A 27,776-nucleotide genomic window follows, 5' to 3' on the forward strand; every position below is an offset into this window, starting at 1 on the left:
GCTCACTCAACACGCCCCCGTGCTCACCAGACACGGGGCCGTGTCCAGCTTCTGTTTCCATTTTATTTTTGTTTTCTGGTCCCGAGACTCAGTTGCGGTCTGTTGAGTGGTTCTTATGGATCAATACTCAAGAGGTTACAACTACACCTATGATGAGGATGATTATAGGGGTAATTATTGCACTAATTGTCGTAACACACGCTCGGTTCAATATAATAACTCATATCAACCATCCAATTCATACAACCATTATGAGGAGCCCAGGTACGAGCCATCAACTTCATATACATCCTATGAAGACCAAAGGTATGAACCTCCTCCCTCATACTCATATTTTGATGAACCAAGGTATGAACCTTCGTACTCATACTTTGAAGATTCAAGATATGAGCCACCACCTTCATACTCTTATTATGAGGAACCATGGCGTGAACAACCCACCTCATATGAGTACTATAAAGAACAAAGTTTCGACCCTTATCCATCATATACTTACAATGAAGAACAATGGTGTGAACCATCTACTTCATATGAGTACTATGAGGAGCCAAGGATCGAACAGCCGGATTCAAGCTTAGAGGATCCAAATTCTTTTTCTCTCACCAAAGTGACCAATAGGATATTGGAACACATTAAAACTATCGAACGTTACATGAAAGAATCTCGCGCAAGGGAAGAGGAATCCCGCGCAAGAGAAGAATTAAATTGTAATAATAACGTAGAGATAGTTGAAAATGTAAAAATGGAAGAACAAGAAAGTGAAAAACTAGCACATGGGTTAAACAATGAAAAAGGTGAGTCCGATAACGTTAAATTACAAGAAGAGTCTAATTTTGAAGAAATTGATCTCTTGTCACCTACTTTCGAAAATCATTGTTTAATAACCCCTCATGCCAAGTTTTTAAAAGAGTTAAACACTAGTGCTAAAATCAAAGAAATAGTGAGTGTTAAGTTAACTAATGATCAAACTTCGCTAATAAAAGAAGATCCTTTTGAAATTAACGTTACACCGGTTCCATGTTTCTTTCAAAATTCATTTATTAGTAATATCACCATTGATAAAGATCTTTGTGTTAACATAATGCCTAACTACATTTTTGAAAAATTAAGTATTAGTGACTTTACTCCACTTCAAATACCCATTTTTCTATCCGATCGAAAAGTGATAAGATCAATCGGTGTAGTTGAAGATGTTTTGGTTCACACAAATCAAATGGTGATCCCAACCGACTTCGTCATCCTTGATGACGCCCCTCTAGTCTTGGGAAAACCTTTTGTACAAACTCATAAAGCTTTGAAAAACCGGAAATTCAACAATCTACCTCTTCAGTTAGGGGCATTCAAAAGGAGCATAGATCTTGAGCGTTCAATGAAATATCCTTTTGGCAATAATGACCCCCTAATTGAAGATGAAGCTGAACCACCCGATACAACTAAAGAAGATGACCACTTTGTCGAAGAAGAGATAGCCATAGAACAAACCTTTAAGGTTCTTAATCTAGATGAGCCACAAAATAAGGTGTCTTCTAAAGACCCACCCATTGAGCTCAAAGAACTTCCTAAAGGTTTGGAATATGCTTTTCTAGGCAAAGATGGTAGTTTACCTGTAATTATTTCTTCTAAATTAAGTAACATAGAAAAAGAGAAATTAGTTAATCTACTTAAAAAACACAAAAATGCGATCGCTTGGAAACTTGTAGATATTAAAGGAATAAGCCCTTCCATGTGCACACACAAAATTTTAATGAATGATGACTACAAAACAGTAATTCAACCACAACGAAGAGTAAATCCTAATGTGCAAGAAGTGGTTAAAAATGAAGTCATCAAGCTGCTTGACGCCGGACTAATCTACCCTATCTCCGATAGTCCGTGGGTAAGTCCCGTCCAAGTAGTCCCAAAGAAAGGAGGTATGACGGTAATAACTAATGAGAAAAATGAGTTAATACCAACAAGAACCGTCACAGGGTGGAGAGTTTGTATAGATTATAGGCGATTGAATGAAGCAACAAGGAAAGACCACTTTCCTTTGCCTTTCATTGATCAAATGTTAGAACGACTATCCGGTCATAAATTTTATTGTTTCTTAGATGGTTTTTCAGGTTACTTTAAAATACCGATAGCACCTGAAGACCAAGAGAAAACAACTTTCACATGTCCCTACGGAACTTTCGCATATCGACGCATGCCATTCGGTCTATGTAATGCGCCTGCAACATTCCAAGGTTGTATGGTAGCCATTTTCCATGATATGATAGAAAAGACAATGGAAGTCTTCATGGACGACTTTTCCATCTTTGGAGACTCATATGACTAATGCCTCGATAATCTTGAACGAATGCTATCCCGATGTGAGGAAACTAACCTCGCCCTTAACTGGGAAAAATGCATTTTCATGGTAACAGAGGGAATAGTACTCGGTCACAAAATCTCAAGCGAAGGAATGGAAGTTGATCAAGAAAAATAGAAACTATTTCTCGATTACCTCCACCATCCTCCGTAAGAGCAATCAGAAGTTTCTTAGGGCATGCCGGATTTTATAGAAGGTTTATCAAGGACTTTTCAAAAATTTCAAGACCTCTAACAAAATTACTTGAAAAAGATGCACCCTTCATCTTTGACAAGGAATGCAATCAAGCATTTCTAACCCTCAAGGAAATGCTAGTCAATGCACCTATCATGATAGCGCCCGATTGGAAATTTCCTTTCGAAATCATGTGTGATGCAAGTGACTTTGCTGTTGGAGCAGTCTTGGGACAAAGAAAAGAAAAGCATTTTCACCCAATTTATTATGCTAGTAAAACTCTTAATGATGCACAAGAAAATTATACAACTACAGAAAAAGAATTACTAGCAGTGGTGTTTGCTTTTGACAAATTCCGTTCTTACCTTGTTCTTTCTAAAACTGTAGTCTATACAGACCATGCAGCCATCAGGTACCTCTTCAAGAAACAAGACGCAAAACCCCGTTTGATCAGATGGATTCTACTCATCCAAGAATTCGACATCGAAATCAAGGACAAAAGAGGAGCAGAAAACACTGCTGCAGATCATCTCTCGCACCTAGAAGACCCAGCTTTGGAAACGACCAGGGACGAGCAAATCAACGAGAAATTTCCCACAGAATCCTTGGAGATGATGGAGAGTAGACAAGAGCCATGGTATGCCGACTATGCTAATTACCTAGCCAGCGGTATAGTCACCAAAGGATGGCCGCATCATCAAAGAAAGAAATTCTTTGCTGATGTAAAGCATTACTTTTGGGAAGACCCCTATCTTTTCAAAATGTGTGCCGACCAGCTCATCCGAAGGTGTGTCCATGGTAATGAAGCACGAAGAATTCTCCGTCATTGTCATGAAGGTCCATACGGAGGACATCATGGTACCGCGAGTACCGCACGAAAGGTATTTGATTCAGGGTTTTATTGGCCAACCATTTACAAGGATGCGCAAAACCTTGTAAAGACATGTGATGCCTGCCAAAGATCAGGTAATATTTCTTCCAAAAACGAAATGCCTCAAAATGGCATCCTCGTTTGTGAAATCTTTGATGTGTGGGGACTCGATTTCATGGGACCTTTCCCGCCGTCAAAAGGAAACAAATATATACTTGTGGCAGTCGATTATTTGTCTAAATGGGCGGAGGCCGAAGCTCTTCCAACAAATGATGGAAGAGTAGTGGTAAAATTTCTGAAAAAAATTATTTTCTCGTTTCGGGACACCAAAAGCTTTGATAAGTGATAGAGGTACCCATTTTTGCAATCATCAACTCGAAAAAAATATTAACAAGGTATGGGGTCTATCACCGGGTCTCAACAGCGTATCACCCTCAAACAAATGGGCAAGCCGAAGTGACTAACCGAGGTTTAAAACGAATACTTGAAAAAACCGTAGGACTAAATAAAAAGGAATGGGCCGACAAACTAGACGATGCTTTATGGGCCTTTCGAACTGCTTATAAAACCACTATACGCACAACCCCATATAAGCTCGTCTATGGAAAAAGTTGTCACTTGCCAGTAGAAATAGCTCACAGAGCCTACTGGGCAATAAAAAATGTAAACTTAGACTTAGAAACTGCCGGTAAAAATCGATTTTCTCACATGAATGAATTAGACGAACTAAGGAATTATGCATATTCTAACTCCGAAATTTATAAGGAAAGAATGAAAAATTTACATGATAAATACATTAAGTCTAATGAATTTCGGGTAGGAGATCAGGTTCTATTGTTTAATTCACGACTTCGATTATTTCCTGGTAAACTAAAATCTAGGTGGTCAGGACCTTTTTCCGTCACCCATGTTTTTCCTCACGGTGCAGTAGAAATTAAAACTCGAAATGGGATACCATTTAAAGTCAATGGCCAACGGCTAAAACTCTACCGAGGATCCATTGAGGATGAGGAAGAGGAGATCTCACTTCAAACGGTTAACGAATAAGCTCAACATCATACCCGACATGTTACGAATAGGCAAGTGTATGTCAAAAAACCGGTAAGTCTTCTAACCATTTTCGGAAAAAAAGGGGCATACACACGAGCACGAAAAAAAAATAAAAAAAAATTTAAAAAACCTTGCTCGGCACGGGGCCGTGTCCGCTGGACACGGGGCCGTGTCGAGGCAACTATCGGGATAAAACCCTCTTTTCATAACAGTTACCTCATTCCACACGCCCCGTATTGCCGAAAACGCTCTGGTTCCAGGCGATTTTCCGCAGATTTCCGACGTCACTACCACGTTTAACAACATCAAGGTATGATTCTATCATCTTTAGTAGTTAGATTAGTTACTTGCATGTAGTTAAAACATCAAAAATTGGGGAAAAATCTAGGGTTCTTCGTGTTCATCCGGATCGAACTTCAAATTTTTGATGCAATCTGTTAAAAGTAGTTTAGATTAGTGTAGTAGAAAGTAAATAAACATGTATTGTTGATAGATTCGTTCGATTTCCCACTAAAACCCCAAACCCTTGTTTTTGAACCGAAAAAGACAAAATTGGAAGGGTAAACGGTTTGTTTTGGGAAAAACGACACTTAGGGTTTCATTTTCGGGAGAAACCGCAGCTATTGGGCTAAAAATTTTCAGGTTTTCGGAATCGGGACGAAAAATGAACTTTTTGGGTTACAGAGGCCTGGACACGGGGCCGTGTCCAGCCCACTGTTTGCAATTTCTTTAAAAATCTCTTTGTTTCGTACTAACTTCTGGTGTATTCTTTCAGATGTCAAAGTTCACAAGGTTCAATGCAAGTGAACTCGATGCTAGGGCGCGATATGACACTACGTCAAAAATAGGCTACGGCCACACCAAAAAGTGTGGCCGTATGCCTTTCGCCACACCAATTTTTTTCCGGTCAAGTGTGACCAAAGGTCTAGTCATCATAGGTATCATACGGCCACATGCACTGTCTAGTGGCTAAAGGTATTAAAAATGTGGCTAAAGGGTATCAACATTTTTGTTGGAATCAGGCATGCCCTCTACTAAGTGTGGCTAAATGATAGCGACACCCACTTGAATTAAGTTTCTGTGTGACAATTTCTGTGATATAGTCACATGAATTTACCAAAGAAACTTGTTTTAGCCACATCGGTTAAATAAAAGTGTGGCAAAAAAGTTCTAATCAAGGGTTCTGTCCATTAAGTGTGGCTAAAGGGTAGCAAAGGTCACATGAATGTATTGTACATGTGGTTGTTGCTATTATATAGTCACATGTATTTTATGTAAGTGTGGCTAAAAACTACTGTCCAATGGTTATGTATAGCCTTTGGTCACACATATTTTGTTAATTATGGCTATTGTCTAACCTTTGGTAACACATATTTTTTTTCTTCCATGACATATGCTATCCTTCTGTCACACAAAATAAAACAAAAGGATGATTGTGAGGCTAATGGTTATATATAGCCACATAAAATTTTGTAACTTTAAGTGTGGCTATATTCTAACTTTTGGTCACACATATTTTTTTTCTTCCATGACATTTGCTATCATTTCGTCACACAAAATAAAACAATGTAACGATTGTGTGGCTAATGGTTATATATAGCCACTTAAAATTTTGTAACTTTAAGTGTGGCAATACTCTAACCTTTGGTCACACATATTTTTTTTCTTCCATGACATATGCTATCATTTTGTCACACAAAATATAACAAACTGAGGATTATGTGGCTAATGATTATGTATAGCCACATGAACTTGTAATTTTGAGCGTGACTTTTAATCTTTGGTCACATATTTTTTTTTCTCCATTACATTTGCTATCATTTAGTCACACAAAATAAAATAAAGTGACGATCATGTGGCTAATGATTATGTATAGCCACCTAAAATTTTGTAATTTTAAATGTGGCTATTGTCTAACTTTCAGCCACACTTATTTTGTTTCCCATGACATCCGGTATCATTCCGTCACACAAAGAAAAATCAAAGTGGAGATGATGTGACTCATGGTTATATAAAGCCACATGAAATTTTAGAAATTTAAGTGTGACTATGTCTTATCTTTGGTCACAGCTATTTTCATGTAATATCCATTTTATTTTAATTATTTTGTTAAATAAAAAGAACATTATACATGAAAAAACTTAAAACACAAATGATATTAATAATAACATATCAAAATTCATACATAAGTTCTCAATTAGAGTATTAAAGCTACAGAACTTCTAAACAAAAGGTATCTACAAATGATGTAGCAATTGCAATGGAACCCGCATCATTCCTAGTAGCACTTACAACAACAAACCCACTTGCATTCATGAACCTCTACAATCTTCATGAGATATGACTAGCATTGTGTTCATGGTCATCAAATAAGTGGGCGAAAAGGGTATTACATGGCCATTTGTGGAGTGTATAGACCATATGGAAACCCTTTGGCTTTGCAAAATCTGCACATTTACGTTGTTTAAGTTTCGGGATCAATCTCTAAACTGCAATTGTAATATGCTTCTTGTATATCACAAAACATAGTCTAGACTTTTTAGACTTATCTGAATTAAATGTTTGCTCCGAACCTGGGGAATCAAGCTCTAAAAAAAGGAAATCTACAGATCAATTTCTGGATGCAAGGTAGCAATTTAAGGTGAATCAGAAATTTTGGTTCGTGCAAATAGCACATTTGGCATCTGCTCCCATCTTGGTCAACCACTTCCCTACTTACTGGTGGTGCTCTTAGGGCTGAATCCCCTCTAGGAACTGCATTTAACATGAAATGAAAATATAATTAATTTATAAATATGTTTAAATTCAATGGCATTCAATTCAAGATATGGAGACTTATGTGTGAAAAAATATGACCTTTAATGATCACCGTAGCCATGCTATTACTAAATGATATGCATAGGCATTGATGCACACAAATATTTTAAGGGAAATACAGGTACACAATAATTAGAGTTTCATCCTGAGAAGTATAACATCCAATTCCTATACCAATAATTGCACATAAGTAACTAAGTATGTACTTTCATTAAAAGGAACATGAACTCATCAGGAACATACCACCAATCAAGACGAAGATTACAAACCAAAAAAACTTGTTGGAAAATCTCTTCCACGGCTACAACCACCATAGCGACCTCTGGGACTAGGTCACCTTCCACCCATGTGTTAGCTCTGTCCATTAATTTAGCAAAACAGAAAGAAAAACTTTGATCAACAAACAAAGATAGTGCACAATGAAAAATAAAATATTGTTCCATTCAGGCCCTACTTGAACCGTGAATCAAAATAAAAAATTGTTCCATTCAGGCCTTTGAAAGCTCGAGTCGTATAGAATTCCATTTCGGCGGTCTTGATGATGATTTAAACTTGGTTTTCTGCTTAAGTTCTTCGTTAAACATTTACAAAACAACAGATGAATGAAGATACGCTTGAAATACTTTCTAAAAGTAATATAAATATAAGCCTACAATTTTGTGAGGTTGACGTAAATAAACAGAACAAGATGCACACAAAATTTGGACCAGAGAATGCACACAAACTAAACGAATGGTTTATTTCTTTGAAATTTAAACATAGGGCTAATCTCTTCAGGGACCCCACAATAGTACAAACATCATTATGCAGATATAAATATCACAATGAAAACACAGTTATAATATGCATTTATAATGACAAATGAATGAGAAAATATGGAACATACTAGAGCATAGAAAGAGTGAATTAATCATGTGCACATGTGAATACAAACAACTGCTTAATAATTGTAGAAAGTATTGCATATCAATTATATCTTGTACCCACAAAATATGATATCTTATCCGAGTCATTAGCCTATAAACAATATAATCTATACTTTTTTCCCTAAGATGTCCTTTTAGCCACATCATTAAAAAATACCATGGTCGTAAATAACATTTGGCCTCACATTTTCAGTGTGGCTAATAAATGTCACATTTTTTTCTTAAAATATGGCTAAATGTTTCAAAAACATGTGTTTTTAGTCACATAAAACAATTACTGTGGCCGTAGATCACATTTGGCCACACTTTTTTTAGTGTGACTAGTAAATGTCACAATTTTTTCTTAAAGTGTGGCTAAAGGTTTTGAGTTGTTATATAATGGTCACATGAATACGTAAAATGTGTGGCGATAAGTGGGCTAAAAGTTTTTCAAATGTTAGAAATGACCTTTAGCCACACATTTAATCAAAAGTGTGGCTGGACAGTTTGGTCATATGTGTGGCCGTAGGTGGTTTTTGACGTAGTGTGAGATACTCCAAACAAGACCCGAGGAGTACCCTAGGCGGGCATGCACAGACTTGTTAACCATGGTGAACCAACTAGACCGATTCAACAACATCGTGACAGGGCCACTAGCGGTTGCATTGAACACTCGGCTTCGGTCGGTGCATCAATGCACAATGGAGTTTTACAGTACTTTCGCTTTCAATTCGAGGTGTGACCCGTTTGACAATGAAGGGGTCACATTTCGGTGTGGCGGGACAACGTACTCAATCTCCATGGCACGGTTTGGATCTATAATAGGACTATACGGTGAAGAGGAATCGGGAAATGAGGAGAATACTGGGGGACTACGAGACTTGGATGAGACCGAACGTCAAGCCGCATGGGCTCAAATCGGTGAAGGAATCTACAACCCTAGCAGCACTAAGAGTACCAAACTGAGGGACCCGCTATACCGCTACATTCACAGGCTCCTCACCTACTCGCTGAACCAGCGTCACGACAGTAGTGGCGTTGTCGGATTGAAAGATTTGGTTGTCCTTCACTGCATCCACAACTGAAAACCTCTCGATGTTCCATATCTCCTGTTGCGAAACATGCATCTCAATCGCCTTGCTCGAGCTCCAACACCTATCTTCTTTGGGGGATGGGTGTACCGTCTTTTCAAGCACTTCACGAACATTCCAAGGTCCTTTCAAAGAAGTCCATGGTCGGGACGAGTTGACTACCACATTTTCCGAGCCATGAACTTGCTTCATGAGGCGGAAGACAGGACGGTGAGCTTTCAAAGGACGCAAGGTTATGCATGGAACCCACAAGAGGCTCTAGTTCTTCATGCACCACCTCCCCAGTACCAGTACCAACCCCATGGCGATCCGGGTCAATCCTCCTCACAAGGAGGCGGTTTTCCTAACTTTCAAAGTTTACATGATCTTTTGCAGGAAAACCTCATGTGCACCAGGAACGCCTACAATCTCGCCAACAACACATACCACCGGGTCGGGGCTATTGAGCGCAACATCAGCGAGATACAAGATGATATCGGTAGCATCCGGGAGTATATGGCGGGGCATGGGGGTGGAGGTGGGGATAGCGATGAAGACATGGAGTAGGAGGTTTGGATGAACAAGGGGCAGGTTGGTGGTGAGCCCACAGGTTTAAGTACCCTTCTCTATCGAACAGTTTATGGCCTGCGTGCCGCTTGTTGAACAATTTACTTTCTTTGACTATTTTTTATTTCCGTTTTATTTTCACTTTATGCTTGGAGACAATTAACTTTGGTAATTTAGGATGTTTATGTTTGCTTGGTGTGGTATTGAGTGATGAAACAGGTACAAATCAAGGGTTGGAGTGCTAAAACTTAGCACTTACAGGCCCAAAATGGAGAAACCGGGAGACAACCTGTTTTTCAGGCTCACAGACTGTCCACACGGGGACGTGTCCAGCCAACACGCCCCCGTGTTCATCTCCCAGACCTGCTGTTTGGTTACTGACCTGCAATTATTTGCCAGACACGGGGCCGTGTCTAGCCAACACGCCCCGTGTTCATCTTCTGTAAGTTTTCGATACTGGCAGTTCGCCACGGGGTCGTGTCCAGTGGACACGGGGCCATGTCCAGACTGCCAGTAACATAAATCTTTGCTTTTTAACACCACAGTACACATCCAATCAACCTAAAAATTTATTTTTGGGACACATTGAGGACAATGTGTAATTTAAGTGTGGTGGGGGGGGAGCTAACACTTTGAAATTTTGCAAGTCCTAACAACAAGCCTTACGCAAAACTCTATTGGAACCGCTAAACACCCCAAAATTTTTTCAAAAAAAAAAAATCATTTTTTTTACTTGTCTAAAGTTTAAGTTAGGAATCACAAGTTTAATAAGGTTATATTTTTATGAAATTTACAACCGAGAGCGTCGTGATAACAAGAACCAACATAAGAAAATTATGAAACGGCATAACAAGTCCAGTTAAAATTCGATTATATATATTTGATCACATTAAAAACCCATTCCCACAAAAGTGAGTTTTGAGCCTTTATTGAGCATACAAATTTACATCTTTAGACTAAATGCTCATTTTTCGTTTCTTGTGTGAATAGCCGCTTGGTTCTTACAACTCTAGAACTTGCCACGACGATTCATTCCCGGTCCTTGCCAACTTAAACCCAAGTAAGTAAATGATGGAGGCATTAAGACTAACCATTTTGCTTTCTACACCATTATTTTTCATTTTTTTTTACCACCTACCCAAAATCCCCCTAGTTAACCTCTTTGAGCCTAAACCTTTCATTTCATTACCCTAAACCCTTTTTACCCAAAAAAAAAAAAAAGCCCTTTTTATTTTTCACCATTTATTTTAGTAACAAGCTCGGTTTTTCGCAAGCTCGTTCTTTTATGTGACTGATTAAAAAAAATGATGATGAAGTTAAAAACAAACAAAGCTATACAAACAAAAGCTTGTTTGGAGAAATACTTCAAAATAAAAAGTCACTAAAAACAAAGTGTGTTACGAAAACCGACGCTTTTTACGCTTTTCGCCCTTTTACTAACCACTAACCCAACCACCCACCTTTAGCCCAAGCCTAACCCTTCACCCAAAAAGTCCTCTTGATATTTACAAAGGTATAAAAGTTAAAAAGGATGAGGATTGATTGCTTGGCAAGCCTATGGAAGGAGTAAGTTCCATGCCGCTCTCGAGTGATTCACTAAATACACCTTCGGCCGAGTGTTGAGTGATTTATCCCGTGAGGTATGTGAACTTGTATATAAATGGAATTTTAAAAAGGCATGTTATACCCAAATAAGTAATTTATCTTATGAAACGTTCTAAATAAATCATAACGAATAGGATTGTAAATAAATAAAAATAACACCCAAAAAGATCTTGGATTCCCGACACTCTATGACAAGCCAAAAACCTTCTCTTCTACCCATTCCATTTGGGAGTGTAAGCCACATTTAAAGAGTTTTGCTTGAGGACAAGCAAAAGTTCAAGTGTGGGGGTATTTGATGTGTGTAAAATGCAACATATAAATTACATCAATTAAGGCATAAAACTAACCCTTTTTAAGTACTAATGTTGGAAAAAGAGTGTTTTTGTCTTCCTTTTGTATTTTCAGGATGAAATGAGCTCAAATTCACAAAAGAAGCAAAAAGACAACTAATTCTAGCATAAATACAAGAAAAGGAATAAAAGTAGACTGCCCAAACCCTCAACGGCATCCCCCAAAGCAAAGAATAGAAAACAGAAGTCTGAACACGCCCCGTGCTCAGCCAGCACGGGGCCGTGCCCAAGAAGCAGCAGAAAAGACAAACTTGTAGAAGCTTCTATTGCCCACCACGAGGCCGTGTCCAGTGAGCACGAGGGCGTGGTGAAAGTACGGCAGGCGTATTAATTGTAATTGCGAATTACAATTAATGAGGAGAGAGAGTGTCAGACGGGCACGGGGGCGTGTCCAGCGGACACGGGGCCGTGCCCAGCCTTCTGTTCAGCCTATAAATAGGAGTGCTTGGTTTCATTCCATCTCATCCCTTGGCACACCACCTCTCTCACACTTCATCCACCACCCACCACCACCATAACACCATTATCCACCACCATCATCCATTGTCCATCGTAGAGTGTGTGAGTCGTCTCGGGATCCAAGATTGATAGTAAGAGTTCTTGACAATCAAGGCCATGTTTGCCTAAGTCTCTTACATCACTTGGTGAAGACAAGTGTTTAGTATAATACTTTTTATTTTTAATCTTTTGCACTTTTTATTTGGTTTTGTATTAATGACTTTAATAACTAGTTGCTTATGTTGAAGGTGATCTTTCCTTATCGTTTGTCCGTGGTGTCTTGGCATTATTTTACTGTCTATATAAAATAAAAGATTTTCACCATTCATATCTCCACGGTCTATATGGAGGTATGTTAGCTACCTGGTCGGGGGTTAAGGGAACGGTTTGGTAAGGGTCTTGCCCTTGTTCAGCGTTTAGAGGTCCTGCTTGGGACCTGGGTCAAATTTAGTAGGATCTCCTTCAATGCCCATAGGTATTGGATGGCGGGGATCCAAACTCTTTGACCCCCTCATAAGTTAACTACTATTAATACTATAACCCGGCTATTTAGGACTGTATCCCTGCTGACTCAGACTACTTAGCCGAGGGTAACGTCACCGCCAAAAGCGGGGCCTACCATAATTTGCATTAATAACTTAATTCATTATCTTCCAATAATCCAACCCTTTAGGATTGTATCCTTGCTGACTCAAACTACTGGGTTGAGGGTAACGTCGCCTTCAAAAGAGGGGCCTACTACAATAACTAAGATAATCTCTTAAACAAGTGCAAAAGTGCGAAAATAATCAAAGGTTATACTAATACACGAGTTGGATCCAAGTGATTCATCTTGTCTATCTGTTTTTATTTTTATTTTATTTTTCAGCATTTAGTTAGTTTTTATTTTCTTAGTTTAAAAACATTTCTCTCACTTTTTGATTTGATTAGACGTTGAGGATAAACCGGTATTAAAAGCTCTTGTGTCCTTTGATGACCTCGGTATCTTACCAACACTATACTACGTCCACGATGGGTGCACTTGCCCATATGTGTGTTTAGTGTTAGTGAATATCGTGTTTTATAAATTTAAGCTTGGCTAAAGGTGTAAAAAGGACTTAATTATATATTAAAAATATATTACACTACACACGCATCATCGGGGGTTAAGGGAACGGTTTGGTAAGAGTCTTGCCATTGTTCAGTGTATAGATCCTGCAAAGGACCTGGGTCAAATTTAGTAGGACCTCCTTCAATACCCACCGGTATTGGATGGCGGGGGTCCAAACTCTTTGATCCCCTCATAAGTTAAACTACTATTAAAACTTTAACCCGGCTACTTGGAACTGTATCCCTACTGACTCAGACTACTTAGCCGAGGGTAACGTTACCTTCAAAAGAGGGACCTACCACATTATGCATTAATAACTTAATTAATTATCTTTCAATAATCCGACCCTTTAGGATTGTATCCTTGCTGACTCAAACTACTGGGTTGAGGGTAACGTCGCCTTCAAAAGAGGGGCCTACTACAATAACTAATGTAATCTCTTAAAATGTGCAAAAGTGATGAAATAATCAAAGGTTACACTACACACAAGTCGGATCCAAGTGATTCATCTTGTCTATCTGTTTTTACTTTTATTTTATTTTCAGCATTTTAGTTAGTTTTATTTTTATAGTTTAAAACCTTTTTTTCTAACTTTTGATTTGATTAGACGTTGAGGATAAACCGGTACTAAAAGCTCTTGTGTCCTTGGACGACCTCGGTATCTTACCAACACTATACTACGTCCACGATGGGTGCACTTGCCCATATGTGTGTTTAGTGTTAGTAAATATCGTGTTTTATAAATTTAAAACTTGGCTAAAAAGTGTAAAACGGGCTTAAAATATGCACCTAATATATATAGCACTTCACACGCATCAGGTAACGTTATATGACAAATTCGGGTGGTGGGAAGGCGAAAGTGATCAAGTTTTTGAAGCGGGTCAACGATGCGAAGATTTAGTGACGCCTTGTTCACTAAGTAATATAGGTTTTCTTATTGGGTCAAATTGACTTAATTATTTGCATTTTAGAGTTTTTCTCCAATGTTTATTTTAGCCAAGTGCTAGTATGCTAATGTAATAGTGGGTTATATTTGTTTTATAAAAACCTTGTTAATAAGCAGGTATTGTTTTCGTAAGGAATGGTCGTGATGCAAACGGGTCATGGCGAAATTTTCTAAAAGTGTGTTTGTAATTGTTTTATTAATCCGATTATGTGGATTAATAGATTTTAGGAATATTAACCTTTATTAGGTAATATTAACAAAAAGAAAAATCTGGGCCTATTTTTCTCAAAGTATTATAATATATTTTTTTTTACGTTTTGGGCGTTACAGGGGGGAGGTTAGTTTTTTATAAGTTATTAAAGTGTAGCTGCTAACTAATTATCCATAATTTTGTTAAAGATAAGAGATTAAAATGTAATGTAGATGAGAGGATTAAATTGACACTATTCAATCACTTTGCATTATATAGTTATTAAACATTCCGGGATAATGACTAAGTACGTTGGGCTTTAATCACTTGTACACTAAGGCATCATCTACTTGTACATTTCAATCCACGCTTTAATACTGAGTAAGACAACTATCGAAACGTCGACAAAAATGAGTAGGTCGTCACGGTACTTTTAGATTCATTTAAAACATTATAGTTTATAGGATATAACAAGAATACGTAAAAAATTATAAGTTTGTTGTGGAGGGGGGAAAGAGTAACTAATTACCTATAATTATGTTAAAAGTCAGGAATTTAAGTGTAATAAGATGGGGGGGGGGGCAAAAATATAATTATTGTTTAAAAGACCAATTTACCCTTATTTTAGGAGTGTATTTATAAATTAAGAGATGAAAAGTTCTTATTTTTTTGGTATTTTAAAATTCCCTACTTCATACATTATAATATAGTATAGATAAACTAGAATATGTTTTTTTAATGACAATACATATAGTTTCGTAAAAGATAACACAATCTCACTTGTGTTTGATTTTCAAAATTTGAGATCACCAATAAGCCCTCTATCGAGTCATAAAATTTTGGGTGTCACAATGACATCTTAGAAGTTTCATTAAAAAAGGTTAATTAAATGGAATAGACGAGGTAATGGAATGGATGAGTGAATGTAATGGATCACTACCATTTCATATTGTTTGGTTACCATGTGGGAATGAAATTAATTATTACCGTGCATTCTTTGGTAGGCAAGAAAAGACCAAGGAATAAGATTGGTGGTGATGATAGTGGGTGGTGGTCGGTGGCGCTGATTGTGGGTGGTGACAGGTGGCGGCGGTGGGTGGTGGCGACGGGTGGGTGGCAGCGGTGATAAGTGGCGGTGGCGGTTGGTGGCAACGGTGGCGGGTGGGTGGCGCAGTGGTGGTGCTTGGTGGCGGCTGTGAGTTGTGGTGGTGGCGACAGTGGTAGCGGGGAGAGTGGCGGTGATAATGGTGGTTGGTGGCGACGGTGGTCATCGGGGTGGCGAGGGCGACAGTGGTGAGTTGTTGTGTTGTTAATGAAGGGTGCAAGATGGGATGGAATGAACAAAAAAACATAGGAGTGGATGGAATGATTTTGAGGGAATGAAATGTCTTACGTAATGGGTGATTCTATTCTATTGACCAACCAAACACTCTCTTTTTCATTTCCTGGTAATGATCAATTCCATTTCGTTTCTTATTCCTGCATACCAAACACTACCCAAAATATATCCATCCATAAACTATCCATGAATAAAACAAACTATGTCAAACTATGTCGATTAAGATAAATGTTAATTAACCATAACCATAGTTAAGTCAATTGATAATCATCATCGTAAATTATTAGTTGACTAAAACATAATTTCATTATGGGGATCGTCCCCGGTTTGTTCTGGTCCGGCGCCGGGCCAACCGCCCCACCCCGCCCCCCGGCTTCGTCCTGGTCGTCCTCTTCTCTTCTGGACGTTGGAGACGCTCCACATGAAGACAAAAAACATGTCTCCCCCTCTCTCACACACCTATAGATACAATATATACATATACATTTTAGGTCCATCCCCTCATTTTCATACCTCCATCATCTTTGTTTCATCCTCACACCCATCCTACGTGGCGAATCATCCTCCAAAGGAAGACCATCACCATACCGCATAGCTTAAAAAGAGCAATTAAAAATGCTAAAACTTAAAACACAAAAACGAAAGAAAAAAATTCAAACGTTGGGCCCCATTTTTTATGCCGTTGCCTTCAAAATCGAAAAAACCGAAAAAGTCACCACTCACCACTCCAGAAACCGAAATATCACCACCACTACCACTTTCTTCAGTCAAATGCCGATTCAACAACACCAGTGATTCATTCAAATCTAGCAAACACCAATCTCAACAAGTTCTGCAACAGGTACGAATCCGTATACACATTCAAGCTAAGCATTTCAAACACCGTCCCAATGTCATCTTGTTCAATTGAAAACCAAAACCCTAACCACCCCTCACCACTACATTCAACAAATCGCTGGTTGAACAACGATTTAGCTCTCAATCACGTCATCTGTACCGCCCTTCGCCGCCGTTCCTTACCCAACAACCACCAACAAACTCCACCAGCAACCGCCGCTACCAAAACCCTAGCTTATGATTCCCCCAAAACTATTGTACCTAAAGATTTCACCTCACTCATATCCGATGAGATCCTTATTCGCATCCTCTCGAAACTTCCGGAAAAGTCACAGAGGAACTCGAATTCTTTGGTGTCGAAACGGTGGTTGAATCTGCAAGGGCGGTTGGTAAGATCAGTTAGGGTTTTAGATTGGGATTTTTTAATATCCGGACGGATGTTTTTTCGATTTCCTAATGTTACACATGTTGATTTAGTTCATGGAACCCTGGTTTGTAATAGTAGTAGTAATTCAAATTATGGCATGCTGGTAAATCATGAAATTGGATCGTTTCGCATAGGACCGGATGAATACTTACAAGACGACTGTGTTTTATTGCCTGTAGATGAAGTTGATTTCGGTTTGAAGGTTTTAGCTAGTGTGTACCCGAATTTGATTCAACTAGTGGTTGTGAACTGTAGTGAAATTGGGTTATTAAGTGTTGCGGAAGAATGTCTTGCGATGCAAGAGCTGGTTTTGCATCAGTGTAATGATAACGTGTTAGTTGGGATAGCGGCGTTTTCGGATTTGAAGATATTGAAGCTAGTTGGTGTTGTTGACGGGTTTTATAAATCGTTGGTTTCTGACCGAGGGTTGACTATTTTGGCGCAAGGTTGTAAGCGGTTGGTGAAGCTTGAGCTTCAAGGATGCGAGGGTGGTTACGAGGGTATTAAAGCGGTCGGTGAGTGTTGTCAAATGCTTGAAGAGTTGATGTTTTGTGATCATAGGATGGATGACGGGTGGTTGTCGGCTCTTTCTTATTGTGAGAGTTTGAGAACTTTGAAGTTTGTTTCGTGTAAGGGGATTGATCGATGTTGTGAGCTTGATGAGCATTTAGGGTTTTGCCCGATGCTTGAAAGATTGCATTTGGAGAGGTGTCAGTTAAGAGATAAACAGACTGTACGCGCTTTGTTTCTTGTGTGTCAAACTGTTGAGGAAGTTGTTTTCAAGAATTGTTGGGGATTCAATGATGCCATTTTCTTCAATGCAAGTCTATGCAGGTATATATTGTCATTCTGTTCTTTGTTCAGAAACATGTCGTAAATTTAGCCGCATTTAACACGCGCACACACACAGACATTCCACATGTGTAATTGCATTTAAACTCTGGTTTGATCACAGGAGGGTGAAATTGGTGTCAATAGAAGGATGCTCAAGGCTAACGACACAGGGTTTAGAAGCTGTAGTTCTTTCATGGAAGGAACTTGAAAGCCTCAAAGTGATATCATGTAAAAACATTAAGGATGATGATGTCACTCCTATGTTATCTGTTCTATTCTCTGATCTTAAAGACTTCAAATGGTGCCCGGGTAATTCGTCTTATCTGTCAACAAGACTCGCGTCATCTAATATGGGAAAACGCGGGGCTAAATTCTTCAAAAAGTTTCAAATTTAAACATTTGAAACTTTGAATTTAAGTTTCTTTAAGATGCGGCAATTTTGGCTTCTGCTTGTTTATACTATTGATTGTTAAACAACTTTCAAATTTGGACGTTTGAAACTGCGAATTTGGAGTTCTACAAGATGAAGCGGTTTGAGCTTCTCATTTGATTATTACATTTGAAACTGAGATATAATATTATCAAATGTACCAGTGCTGTTATAGCACACACCCTGTATTCATATGTCATATTCAGTTTAAAGGTTTATCATGTTTTGTGCTTATGGATCATTGCTTGTTCATCTCCGAATAATGCATCATTTGGAGTGAATTTTTCATGGTTTCTGTAGACATCTTCAGATATCAATATTTTTACTACAAATGCAATTTAGTAATACAATTAAAGTGATAGGAATTTTGTTACTGGTGTTGCTACTTGAAAATGTTTAGCGAATTTGCGTCACTTAACTGTCAGATACATAAATACCACGTAAAGGAGTATCGGGTACTGTAAAAACACATAAAAAAAGGTTTTACCAGTGTCACACATGGCATAGTTGTTTGCTAGAAAAACAATAAAGATGATTAAAGCGCCAACAATGAGTTGAATGGATCAACTTTCAGTGTTCTTCATGCCCTCATCATGCGAGTCTATGTTTTGTGTTTAGGGCTCCAAGTAAACATGTATGAGGGTTGCTTATATTCATATGTTTAGGTTTGAACACTTAAAAGGGATGTCTTTTTTCTTGTTTATGTTCTTTCGTTAAAAACAAGTTTGTTTAATACATTTATAATCGTTCTTTTGAGATGATAAATAAACATAAAGCAACAAATATAAAAATATTTAAACTTATTTTCAAAGTATGAGCCGTATGTTCATGTAGCTTCATTTTGTTATACGAATATTAAAATTGTTCCATGTCACGAATTTTAAACTTATTTTCAAACTATTTCTAAAATATTCGACAATAGTTTGTTATTTCTTTGTTATTTAAAAGATATTTCCTTTTTTTATAATCTATTTTTAATTAAACTTTAAAAAATGTATAATCATTCGTCGTTTAATAAAATGTGGTATGTAATTTTTTTTTAAATCACTCGTGTTTCCACACGGGTTTTACATCTAGTCTAGTATATAGTATTAATAAATGAAAATCTTTTTGGGACACGCGTCACTTTATGGTGTTTTCTCACCTTGTTTTTCTATAAATGATTTTAAAATAAAATTAGATAAGGATAAACGTTTGTTTTTTTATATAATCCAATCTCATGTAGTTCATGTGTTTTTTAACCTAATAATAAATAAAAAAAACAAAGTAAAATGTTATAATAATAAGTAAATAGTACATCAAGGTATATTAACATTATATTTTATTCAACACGTGTAATACACGAATTTTTAAGATATTTTTTTGTTATTTATCATATAAAATTACGTTTATGCAATAAGTGTAATACACAGGGTTCTAAATTAGTTTATAATGTAGAAAAGATATATATGTCGCTGGATAAGAGCACTTGTAAAATGCGCTTATTTTGGGCCCATTCATCGGTTACTTCGTTATAATGTAAAAAAAGACTATATATGTCGCTGTAGAGATGGGCATAATAACCGGTTCCAAACCCGACCCGGTAGACCCGATCTGGAACCGGTTCCAGTTCCTACACGCTTTATTGCAGAACCGGTTTCGGGTTCAAAAAAAACTCGTAGGTTCTTACCCGGTTCCATTTTTTATAAAAAAAAAAATCGGTCCGTACCCGGTTCCTCCGTAACCAATTCCTACTCGCTGCATTAAATTCTTGATCTTGTTACCGTTGGAATCGATTTCTAGCCGTATGAATCGATTTGTTACCGATGGAATCGATTCATGACAGTATAAATAGTGCACATTATTCATTTGATCATCACACAATCTTCATCTTCTTTTTTATTCTTTTTCTACTCAATAAACTCTACTATGAGTATGCATCCAAGAATTCCAAAACAACAAATTCTCCATCCGTTAACAGCGGTGCTCAATCCGCTCCATATGTTGTTGGGATACTATCACATAATCGCAATACAGAGGTATGGATCAATTGGGATTTGGTGGAAATGAGTGACGGTTCTCAAAAGGCTCAATGCAAACATTGTGGAGCTTTGTTAAGCAAGGACTCGAATTCAACATTGACAAATCATATTAAGAACAAGTATTGTAAAGCTTTGAAAGAAGTAACACCCGGTCAAGTGCAACTATCTAAAGATGGTTCAATATTTCGTTACGATCACATGTTAGCTCGGGATAGGATGGCTAAGTTGGTTATTCAACAAGCATTGTCGTTTGGACACTTCGACAACCCTCTTTTAACTAAGGTTATTAGGGAGACGCTTCAACCATGCTACAAACATGTAAGTCGTCGTAGTTTAAAACGCCATTGTTTAAATTTATGGTAAAATGCAAGAAAAGACTTAATTGATTTTTCTAAAACTTTAAAAACTAGTGTTAACTTAACTAGTGATGTGTGGTCGGCTCCACACAGTTTACTGGAATTGTACATTGTGTCATTGCTCATTGGGGTGATCCTGATACGTTTGATGAGTTTCCTTCTCCTCATACCGGAGAAAATAATTATTAAATTATAAATGTCACAATCATTAAATATTATTTAGAGGATAAAATATTTTCAATATCATTTAATAATGCTTCAAATAACACAACGGTGATCGATAAATTAAAATTAAAGTACAAACTGATTGTTGATGGGGCATTTTATCACACACGTTGTGTTGCACACATTATTAATTTAATTGTGCAAACTGGGCTTCGGGATAAATATGTTTCAGATTTTATTAAAGCTTTTAGAATTATGCTACAAGATGTTTTCAAAAATGGAAAAAAAGATATCAGGATTATAAAAAACTTTGAAAAGATGTCAATCAAAAAATTATTGGACCTAATTGGGACGTACCAACTCGTTGGAATTCAACATGTCATATGTTTGAAATGGCTTTAAAACAAACGGGCACTTTAAAAGCTTTTCATACAACACTAAGTGATGACTACCAAGTCAGCCCTTTTCCAGACACAACTTGGGGAAATATTGAAACACTAAGTGGTGTTTTAAAAGTTTTCAAAACCGCAACAACAAACATTTCTGATGTTTATTATCATACTAGTTCTAAAGTTCTTTCGGAATTGTATATGATAACAACCAATTTTAAAAACTTTGAAAATTCAAGTGACATGTTGAGGAACATGATGAAACCAATGATTGAAAATTAAAAAAAATATATATTTTTTGGATCTACCACCCATTTTTCTATGTGTCGCCTCTTTACATCCGTTTTTAAATGTCCCGGGTGTTGAAGCTTTAATTGAGGAAATATATGACAAGTTGGATATGCATGAGGAGGATCCAAGATTAAAAAATAAAATCAAAAAACATTCAACACTTGTTTATCTAACGTTTATGATCATTATTTAGGGTGGGGTTCCTCTACAAAGTGTGTTTTTCCTACAAAGTGTAGGAAGTGTTTTGGGCCATTGGATGAGTGATTTTAATGGTTGAGATTAGATGAGTGGCATTTTTGTAATATATGCATTTTATTTAATGATTGATTTAATTGATTCAGGGCATTTTGGTAATTGAGCATAAAGAAACACACATCATTCATTCTTTCTTGCATAACTCTTTCCACATTCTCTCTCCTCATTAAACAAAATCTCCTAAAATCATGGATGAAGTTGAATATAAAAGATTTGATTGTGTTTAAAATCTGAAATTTACTAACTTGGAGTTTGATTTGTTTTTATCTAGGGACGAGAATCAGAGTTCAATTTTGGTTTTTTTATCAAGTATTGTGTTTTATATTAGTGATAAAACACATTGTGAAGAAACTGCGGAAAAAATCTAATAGGACCACAAACTGATAAAACATACTGAGAAGAAACATGTGAAGAAAAACACACTGCAAAGAAAGTATGAAGAAAAACACACTGATAAAACACACTGCGATGAATCTATGAAGAAAAACACATTGATAAAACACATTGTGAAGAAAAACACATTGTGAAGAAACAGTCAATAAAAACATACTGATAAATCACATTGTGAAGAAACCAATAACCTGTAAAACACAACGTCAATAAATACAAAAATGCGTCCTTCATAAAACATAAACTGCTATAACACATCATGAGTAAACCTATAACCGGTAAAACACAACGTTAAAAAAATGTTCAAGAACGATAAGTTGTTGTGTTACGTGTGAAGAAACCATAAAACAAATAAAACACAATGTCAAGAATACATGCACATGCAAAAAAAAACAACTTAATCAAATACTGGCATGTCAAACAACTAAATCAGGATGCATTTACCATGGTCACAATCAATCATTGCATTATATATCAACATTTTTGATCCGCAATATGCAAAAAAAAAAAAAAAAAAAAAATCATCTGAAGGAAAAGAGAATGATGCACGTTTGATTCTGCGTTACTGATGTAATTCAATAAATAAGATATAAGGTTTCCTTAAAAGTCTCATTTTGTTGTTTTAGATTTATCTTTTTCAAAAATAACTTATTTAGTGAATTACCATTGTACCCTTTTATTAAAATTCTCTAGATGACACATGTCATAACCATATCACTTCCTACACTTTCTAGAAAAATATGACTTTGTAGCCAACTCCCACCCCATTATTTAAACAAATATGAGGAAAAACATAGTACTAATTGGTTTGAGTCCAGGGGCGGATTTAAAGAGAGACCAGGGGTTGCCTGGGATACCCCTCAACTTTCTTGATGAAGTGCAAATTTTTAAAAAAAAATCTTTGTTTTATTTATTGGGATACCCCTAAACAAATGTTAGGATACCCCTATATATAAATAAAGATAAGAAGAAATGAAAATTTTCAATTTGATGGTTGACGGAATTTTTTTCCGGTGACGGGAAGTTGCAGCAACTTCTCTTTGAAGAATGAAAAAGAAGATGTACTTATATTAAAAAAGAATAAAATAGATAAAGTAAGCATTGGGAAACTAAAAACTGCAAAAGTCAGAACTCAAATTTAGTCAAAACTTCAATTAATATTAAACAATTTTACTTTTCAAATTTATTATAAAATTACCTTTTTGTTGTACTTTTTATTACTCTATTTATTTACTATTTTACCTGCTTATAGCCAATGATCCATAGACCAATTAGTTTGGGAAGGTTTACCTACTTATGTGGGGTTCCTGTCTGAAAGGTCTCAGGGTTGAATCTTGCGGAAGGCAAACCGGCAATAATATGCCAACCGCAGGATTCCTACTCGTGACCTGGGTGATCAAAAGCCAAAGGTCTAACCGGGTGATCTAGCCGTTAAAAAAAATTACCTGTTTATAAGATTCCTTGAAAAGTATATTTACCTACAGTTTCGCCAACTGTAGTTGGCGGTTCTCTTTTAAACATAAAAAAGTTAAAAGTTATAATAATAATGGAAAAAACAAATATTGTTCTTTAAAATATTTGATTTAATAAATTGTCTTTTTTTTTGTTTAATAGTAAATAAATATTATATAAACATGAACATGATTAAATAAATTGTCTTTTTTTTTGTTTAATAGTAAAGAAATATTATATAAACATGAATAAAACTTCTAAATAGCGTTTAAAGTTTATAAAAAAGATTTGATAAAACTTCTATTTTGCTGCACATGGCCCTGAGAGCTCCTAATTTCTCATGGATGACCTTAGGTAAAAAGAAAATTTTAAGGGACTAATTTTTAGCCGACAAGGCTCCTTAGGGGCCCTCGAATTCTCATGGGCGGGAGTAAGTAAAAGAAAATTAGGATACCCCTGAACTTTTCTTCTAGGTCCGCCACTGCATTCAAGAATAAAATTAATACTTTCTACGAGCATTGGGTTAAACACTTAAACAATTTAAACTTAAATATAAAAATATATGGATTGTAACTTATATGTTCGGTTCGTTTTTTTTTTATTGAACATGGTTATCTGAAAACCGAACCAAAATCTTCGGTTATCAAAAATCCAAAAACCAAACCGTCGGTTTTTGTTTCAGTTCGGTTATTTTGTTACGGTTCGGTTATTTCGGTTTTCTACTCACCTCTAGTACCTGCTGTTCCCCATGTGCTCCATGTAACCATCTTGCTCGCCATCACCCGGTGATGAAACACCGAATAACACGAGGTTTATCGATGGGGTTGTTTCGTCTATGGGGTTCAACCTCTTTCCTTACTCGTATCAATGGCTGGAGATCTACAAAACAGTAAACACCGTCAGTCTCGTTAAGAGGGGGAGAAAGGGGATTTCCCTCTTAACCAGGCTCCGGCGTGAGAATAAGTATTGTTCTGAGAGAAATAAACAGTGTGTATAGAGTGAGTATGGAGAGTAAAAAGATCCTCAACCTGAATGATGAAGGGTCCTATTTATAGCCGGAGGGTGAAGAAGGAAGGAGCAGTTGTGCCAGCTGTGGGCGCGTGCCAGCTGTCCGACCAAGGGGAATATCCTATTGGTCTGCTCTGTCACGGCAGGTGTAGTGGTACACGTGGCGTTCTTACATTTGCCCACGCTGGAGACCTCGTACTGCTGTTGTCAGTTCTCCTCCCCGATTTGTCGCAGGCCTATGTGGCGTTCTGCGAGTGGTGACACGTGTTGTCCTTTATGTCGGATAGAGCATCTTTGGAGCCAGCTGTAAGTCTTCCAGAAGTTTCTAGAAGCTTCTGGATTGCTTCGCTGATGTGGACGCCTTGTATGCTCAAAAGTGGTGTGGTCCCTGCCATGTAGGCAGGGAATTGGGACCATACCTCTTCAAGTCCCCCCAGTCCAGTGTGCCTTCTAGTTGAGTTGATCGTCTAGGAGGGATCCTGGACTTATGAGAGTAGTGGTTTTTTTTTTTTTTTTTTTTTTTGCAGCGCGTGGCGTTTGGTGATCTGAAAGAAAATTTTGAACCAAACCGTCTTGCCGGCACGGGTGTTGGTGCTTTATAAAAATTAAGCCAAATGGACGCATGGCGCATGGGTCTTGGCATTTTGTAAAAATTGAGCCAAGTGGACGCATGGCGCATGGGTCTTGGCATTTTGTAAAAAAATGAGCCAAGTGGACGCACGGCGCATGGCTCTTGGCATTTTGTAAAAAACGAGCCAAGTGGACGCATGGCACATGGGTCTTGGCATTTTGTAAAAAATGAGCCAAGTGGACGCACGGCGCATGGGTCTTGGCATTGTGTAAAAAATGAGCCAAGTGGACGCATGGCGCATGGGTCTTGGCATTTTGTAAAAAATGAGCCAAGTGGACGCGCGGCGCATGGGTCTTGGGACTTTGTAAAAAATGAGCCAAGAGGACGCGCGGCGCATGGGTCTTGGCACTTGATAAAAAATGAGCCAAGAGGACGCGCGGCGCATGGGTCTTGGCACTTGATAAAAAATGAGCCAAGAGGACGCGCGGCGCATGGGTCTTGGCACTTGATAAAAAATGAGCCAAGTGGACGCACGACGCATGGGTCTTGGCTCCTTGTTGTTTCCTTCTGATGGAAGCTTGGTAGTTATGGGGAAGTGTTTGATGTGACTATCTAACATCCCTGTCTTATCAGAGATGAACAGTTGCTTTGTCAGTTACTTTCTGTCATGTCAGCCGGCCTTGTCGCCCATGCTTCCCGAAAAAAGAGCCAACGTCTTCTCTCTCCTCTGACGTGTCACTCCTTTATTGGTTGCTTTTCCTGTGCTCTGACGGTCCACTACCCATCACATTAAATGCGATGAGTATAAATAGGAGGTGGTTACTCGTTCTTCTTCACTTTTTCAAATTTCAAGTGTGTTTTCCTTCTATCTTCTCCCTTCATTCTCCTTTGTTTCAATAGTTTTCTTTGATTTCTTATTTCCGACTTCTCTGTATTTACACCATGTCTGGTACTAATCCTACCCAACGGAAGAGAAAATATAAGGGGAGGGCTCCTCCTGGTCCTGACCAGGCGGTCATTGGGTGGAAGGAGGAGGAGTTCAATAATCTGGTTAGGAATGGATTGGTTATCACATAACCAAGCCCAGATATTGTGCAACAAGAAGTAGGTGGTAATCAAGACCCCATTTGGTGAGCCATTCACTATTCAGGGAGATACTCAACATGGATTGCCAGAGCAAGTGGCCATGCTTAAGGCATCCAGATGCATGAGTAAGGGTTGTGTCATTTATATGGCACAAGTAACCATTGACGAGAAGAAGCCCATGATCGAAGACATACCAGTCATTTCTGATTATCCCGAGGTTTTTCCGGAAGAACTACCTGGTCTGCCACCAGATAGGCAAGTGGAATTTAGGATTGACATCATCCCCGGAGCTGCACTAGTGGCCAGAGCACCATACAGATTAGCACCAACGGAGATGAAGGAATTAAGGACACAGCTAGATGATTTACTAGCTAAAGGTTTCATTAGACCTAATTCGTCTCCATGGGGAGCACCAATTCTGTTCGTCAAGAAGAAGGATGGATCATTGCGTCTATGCATTGATTACCGTGAGCTAAACAAGGTTACTATCAAGAACAGATATCCTTTGCCTAGAATCGATGATCTATTCGACCAGCTACAAGGAGCGAGTTACTTTTCCAAAATAGATCTCAGATCGGGCTATCATCAATTGAAGGTCAAGGAGGAGGATGTACATGAAACCGCGTTTAGGACTCGTTATGGTCATTACGAGTTCCTAGTGATGCCTTTTGGGCTCACTAACGCACCTGCCGCATTCATGGATCTCATGAATCGCGTATGCAAGCCTTATCTGGATAAATTTGTCATCGTCTTCATCGACGACATCCTCATCTACTCGAAGAACCAAGCTGACCATGAGAAGCATCTTCGATGCAATCTCAAGCTGCTCCATCAAGAGAAGCTCTATGCCAAGTTTTCAAAGTGTGAATTTTGGCTTCGCGAAGTCCAGTTCCTTGGACATGTTATGAGTGAACGTGGAATTCAAGTGGATCCCGCAAAGATAGAAGCTATTATGAACTGGCAAGAGCCAAAGACGCCTTCAAAGATCCGTAGTTTCCTAGGTTTGGCTGGATACTATAGGCGTTTTATTGAAAATTTCTCAAGGATTGCTGTGCCTTTAACTTCGTTAACACGTAAGAATATTAAGTTTAATTGGGGGCCTAAGCAGCAAGAATCTTTTGATATCTTGAAGCAGAAGTTGAGTAACGCTCCAGTGCTGACTCTACCTAAAGGCATTGAAGAATTTGTGGTGTATTGTGATGCATCACACACCGGAATGGGTTGTGTGTTAATGCAAAAGGGCAAGGTCATTGCCTATGCTTCACGTCAACTGAAGGTGCACGAGAAGAATTACACCACCCATGACTTGGAATTGGGTGCCGTTGTATTTGCACTTAAGCTTTGGAGGCATTATCTGTATGGGACGAAGTGTGTGATCTATTCTGACCACAAGAGCCTTCAACACCTGTTCAATCAGAAGGATTTGAACATGAGGCAGTGAC

At 37.9% G+C, this 27,776-nt stretch overlaps 1 protein-coding gene and 1 long non-coding RNA gene across 3 annotated transcripts; one reads left to right on the forward strand and one right to left on the reverse strand.

Annotated features, from left to right (window-relative positions):
* Positions 1-6,575: 6,575 nt before the first annotated feature.
* Positions 6,576-7,985, reverse strand: LOC110903440. Of its 2 annotated transcripts, XR_004864382.1 has the most exons (4): positions 7,717-7,985; positions 7,506-7,619; positions 7,019-7,199; positions 6,576-6,892 (listed from the first exon to the last, which is right to left on the reverse strand). It is a non-coding gene; the product is annotated as an uncharacterized LOC110903440 (long non-coding RNA). The 2 variants fall into 2 exon arrangements; XR_002571938.2 differs by having other exon boundaries at positions 6,576-7,199; positions 7,717-7,984.
* An 8,506-nt stretch (positions 7,986-16,491) lies between these two features.
* Positions 16,492-18,584, forward strand: LOC110899910 (F-box protein At5g07670). The gene is made up of 2 exons (XM_022146797.2): positions 16,492-17,920; positions 18,042-18,584. The coding sequence occupies exons 1-2, from the start codon at positions 16,713-16,715 to the stop codon at positions 18,313-18,315; spliced, it is 1,482 nt and encodes a 493-aa protein (XP_022002489.1). The 5' UTR covers positions 16,492-16,712; the 3' UTR covers positions 18,316-18,584.
* The last annotated feature ends 9,192 nt before the right edge of the window (positions 18,585-27,776 follow it).

This window comes from Helianthus annuus, chromosome 8, assembly GCF_002127325.2.
Source record: "Helianthus annuus cultivar XRQ/B chromosome 8, HanXRQr2.0-SUNRISE, whole genome shotgun sequence".
Lineage (NCBI taxonomy): Eukaryota > Viridiplantae > Streptophyta > Magnoliopsida > Asterales > Asteraceae > Helianthus > Helianthus annuus.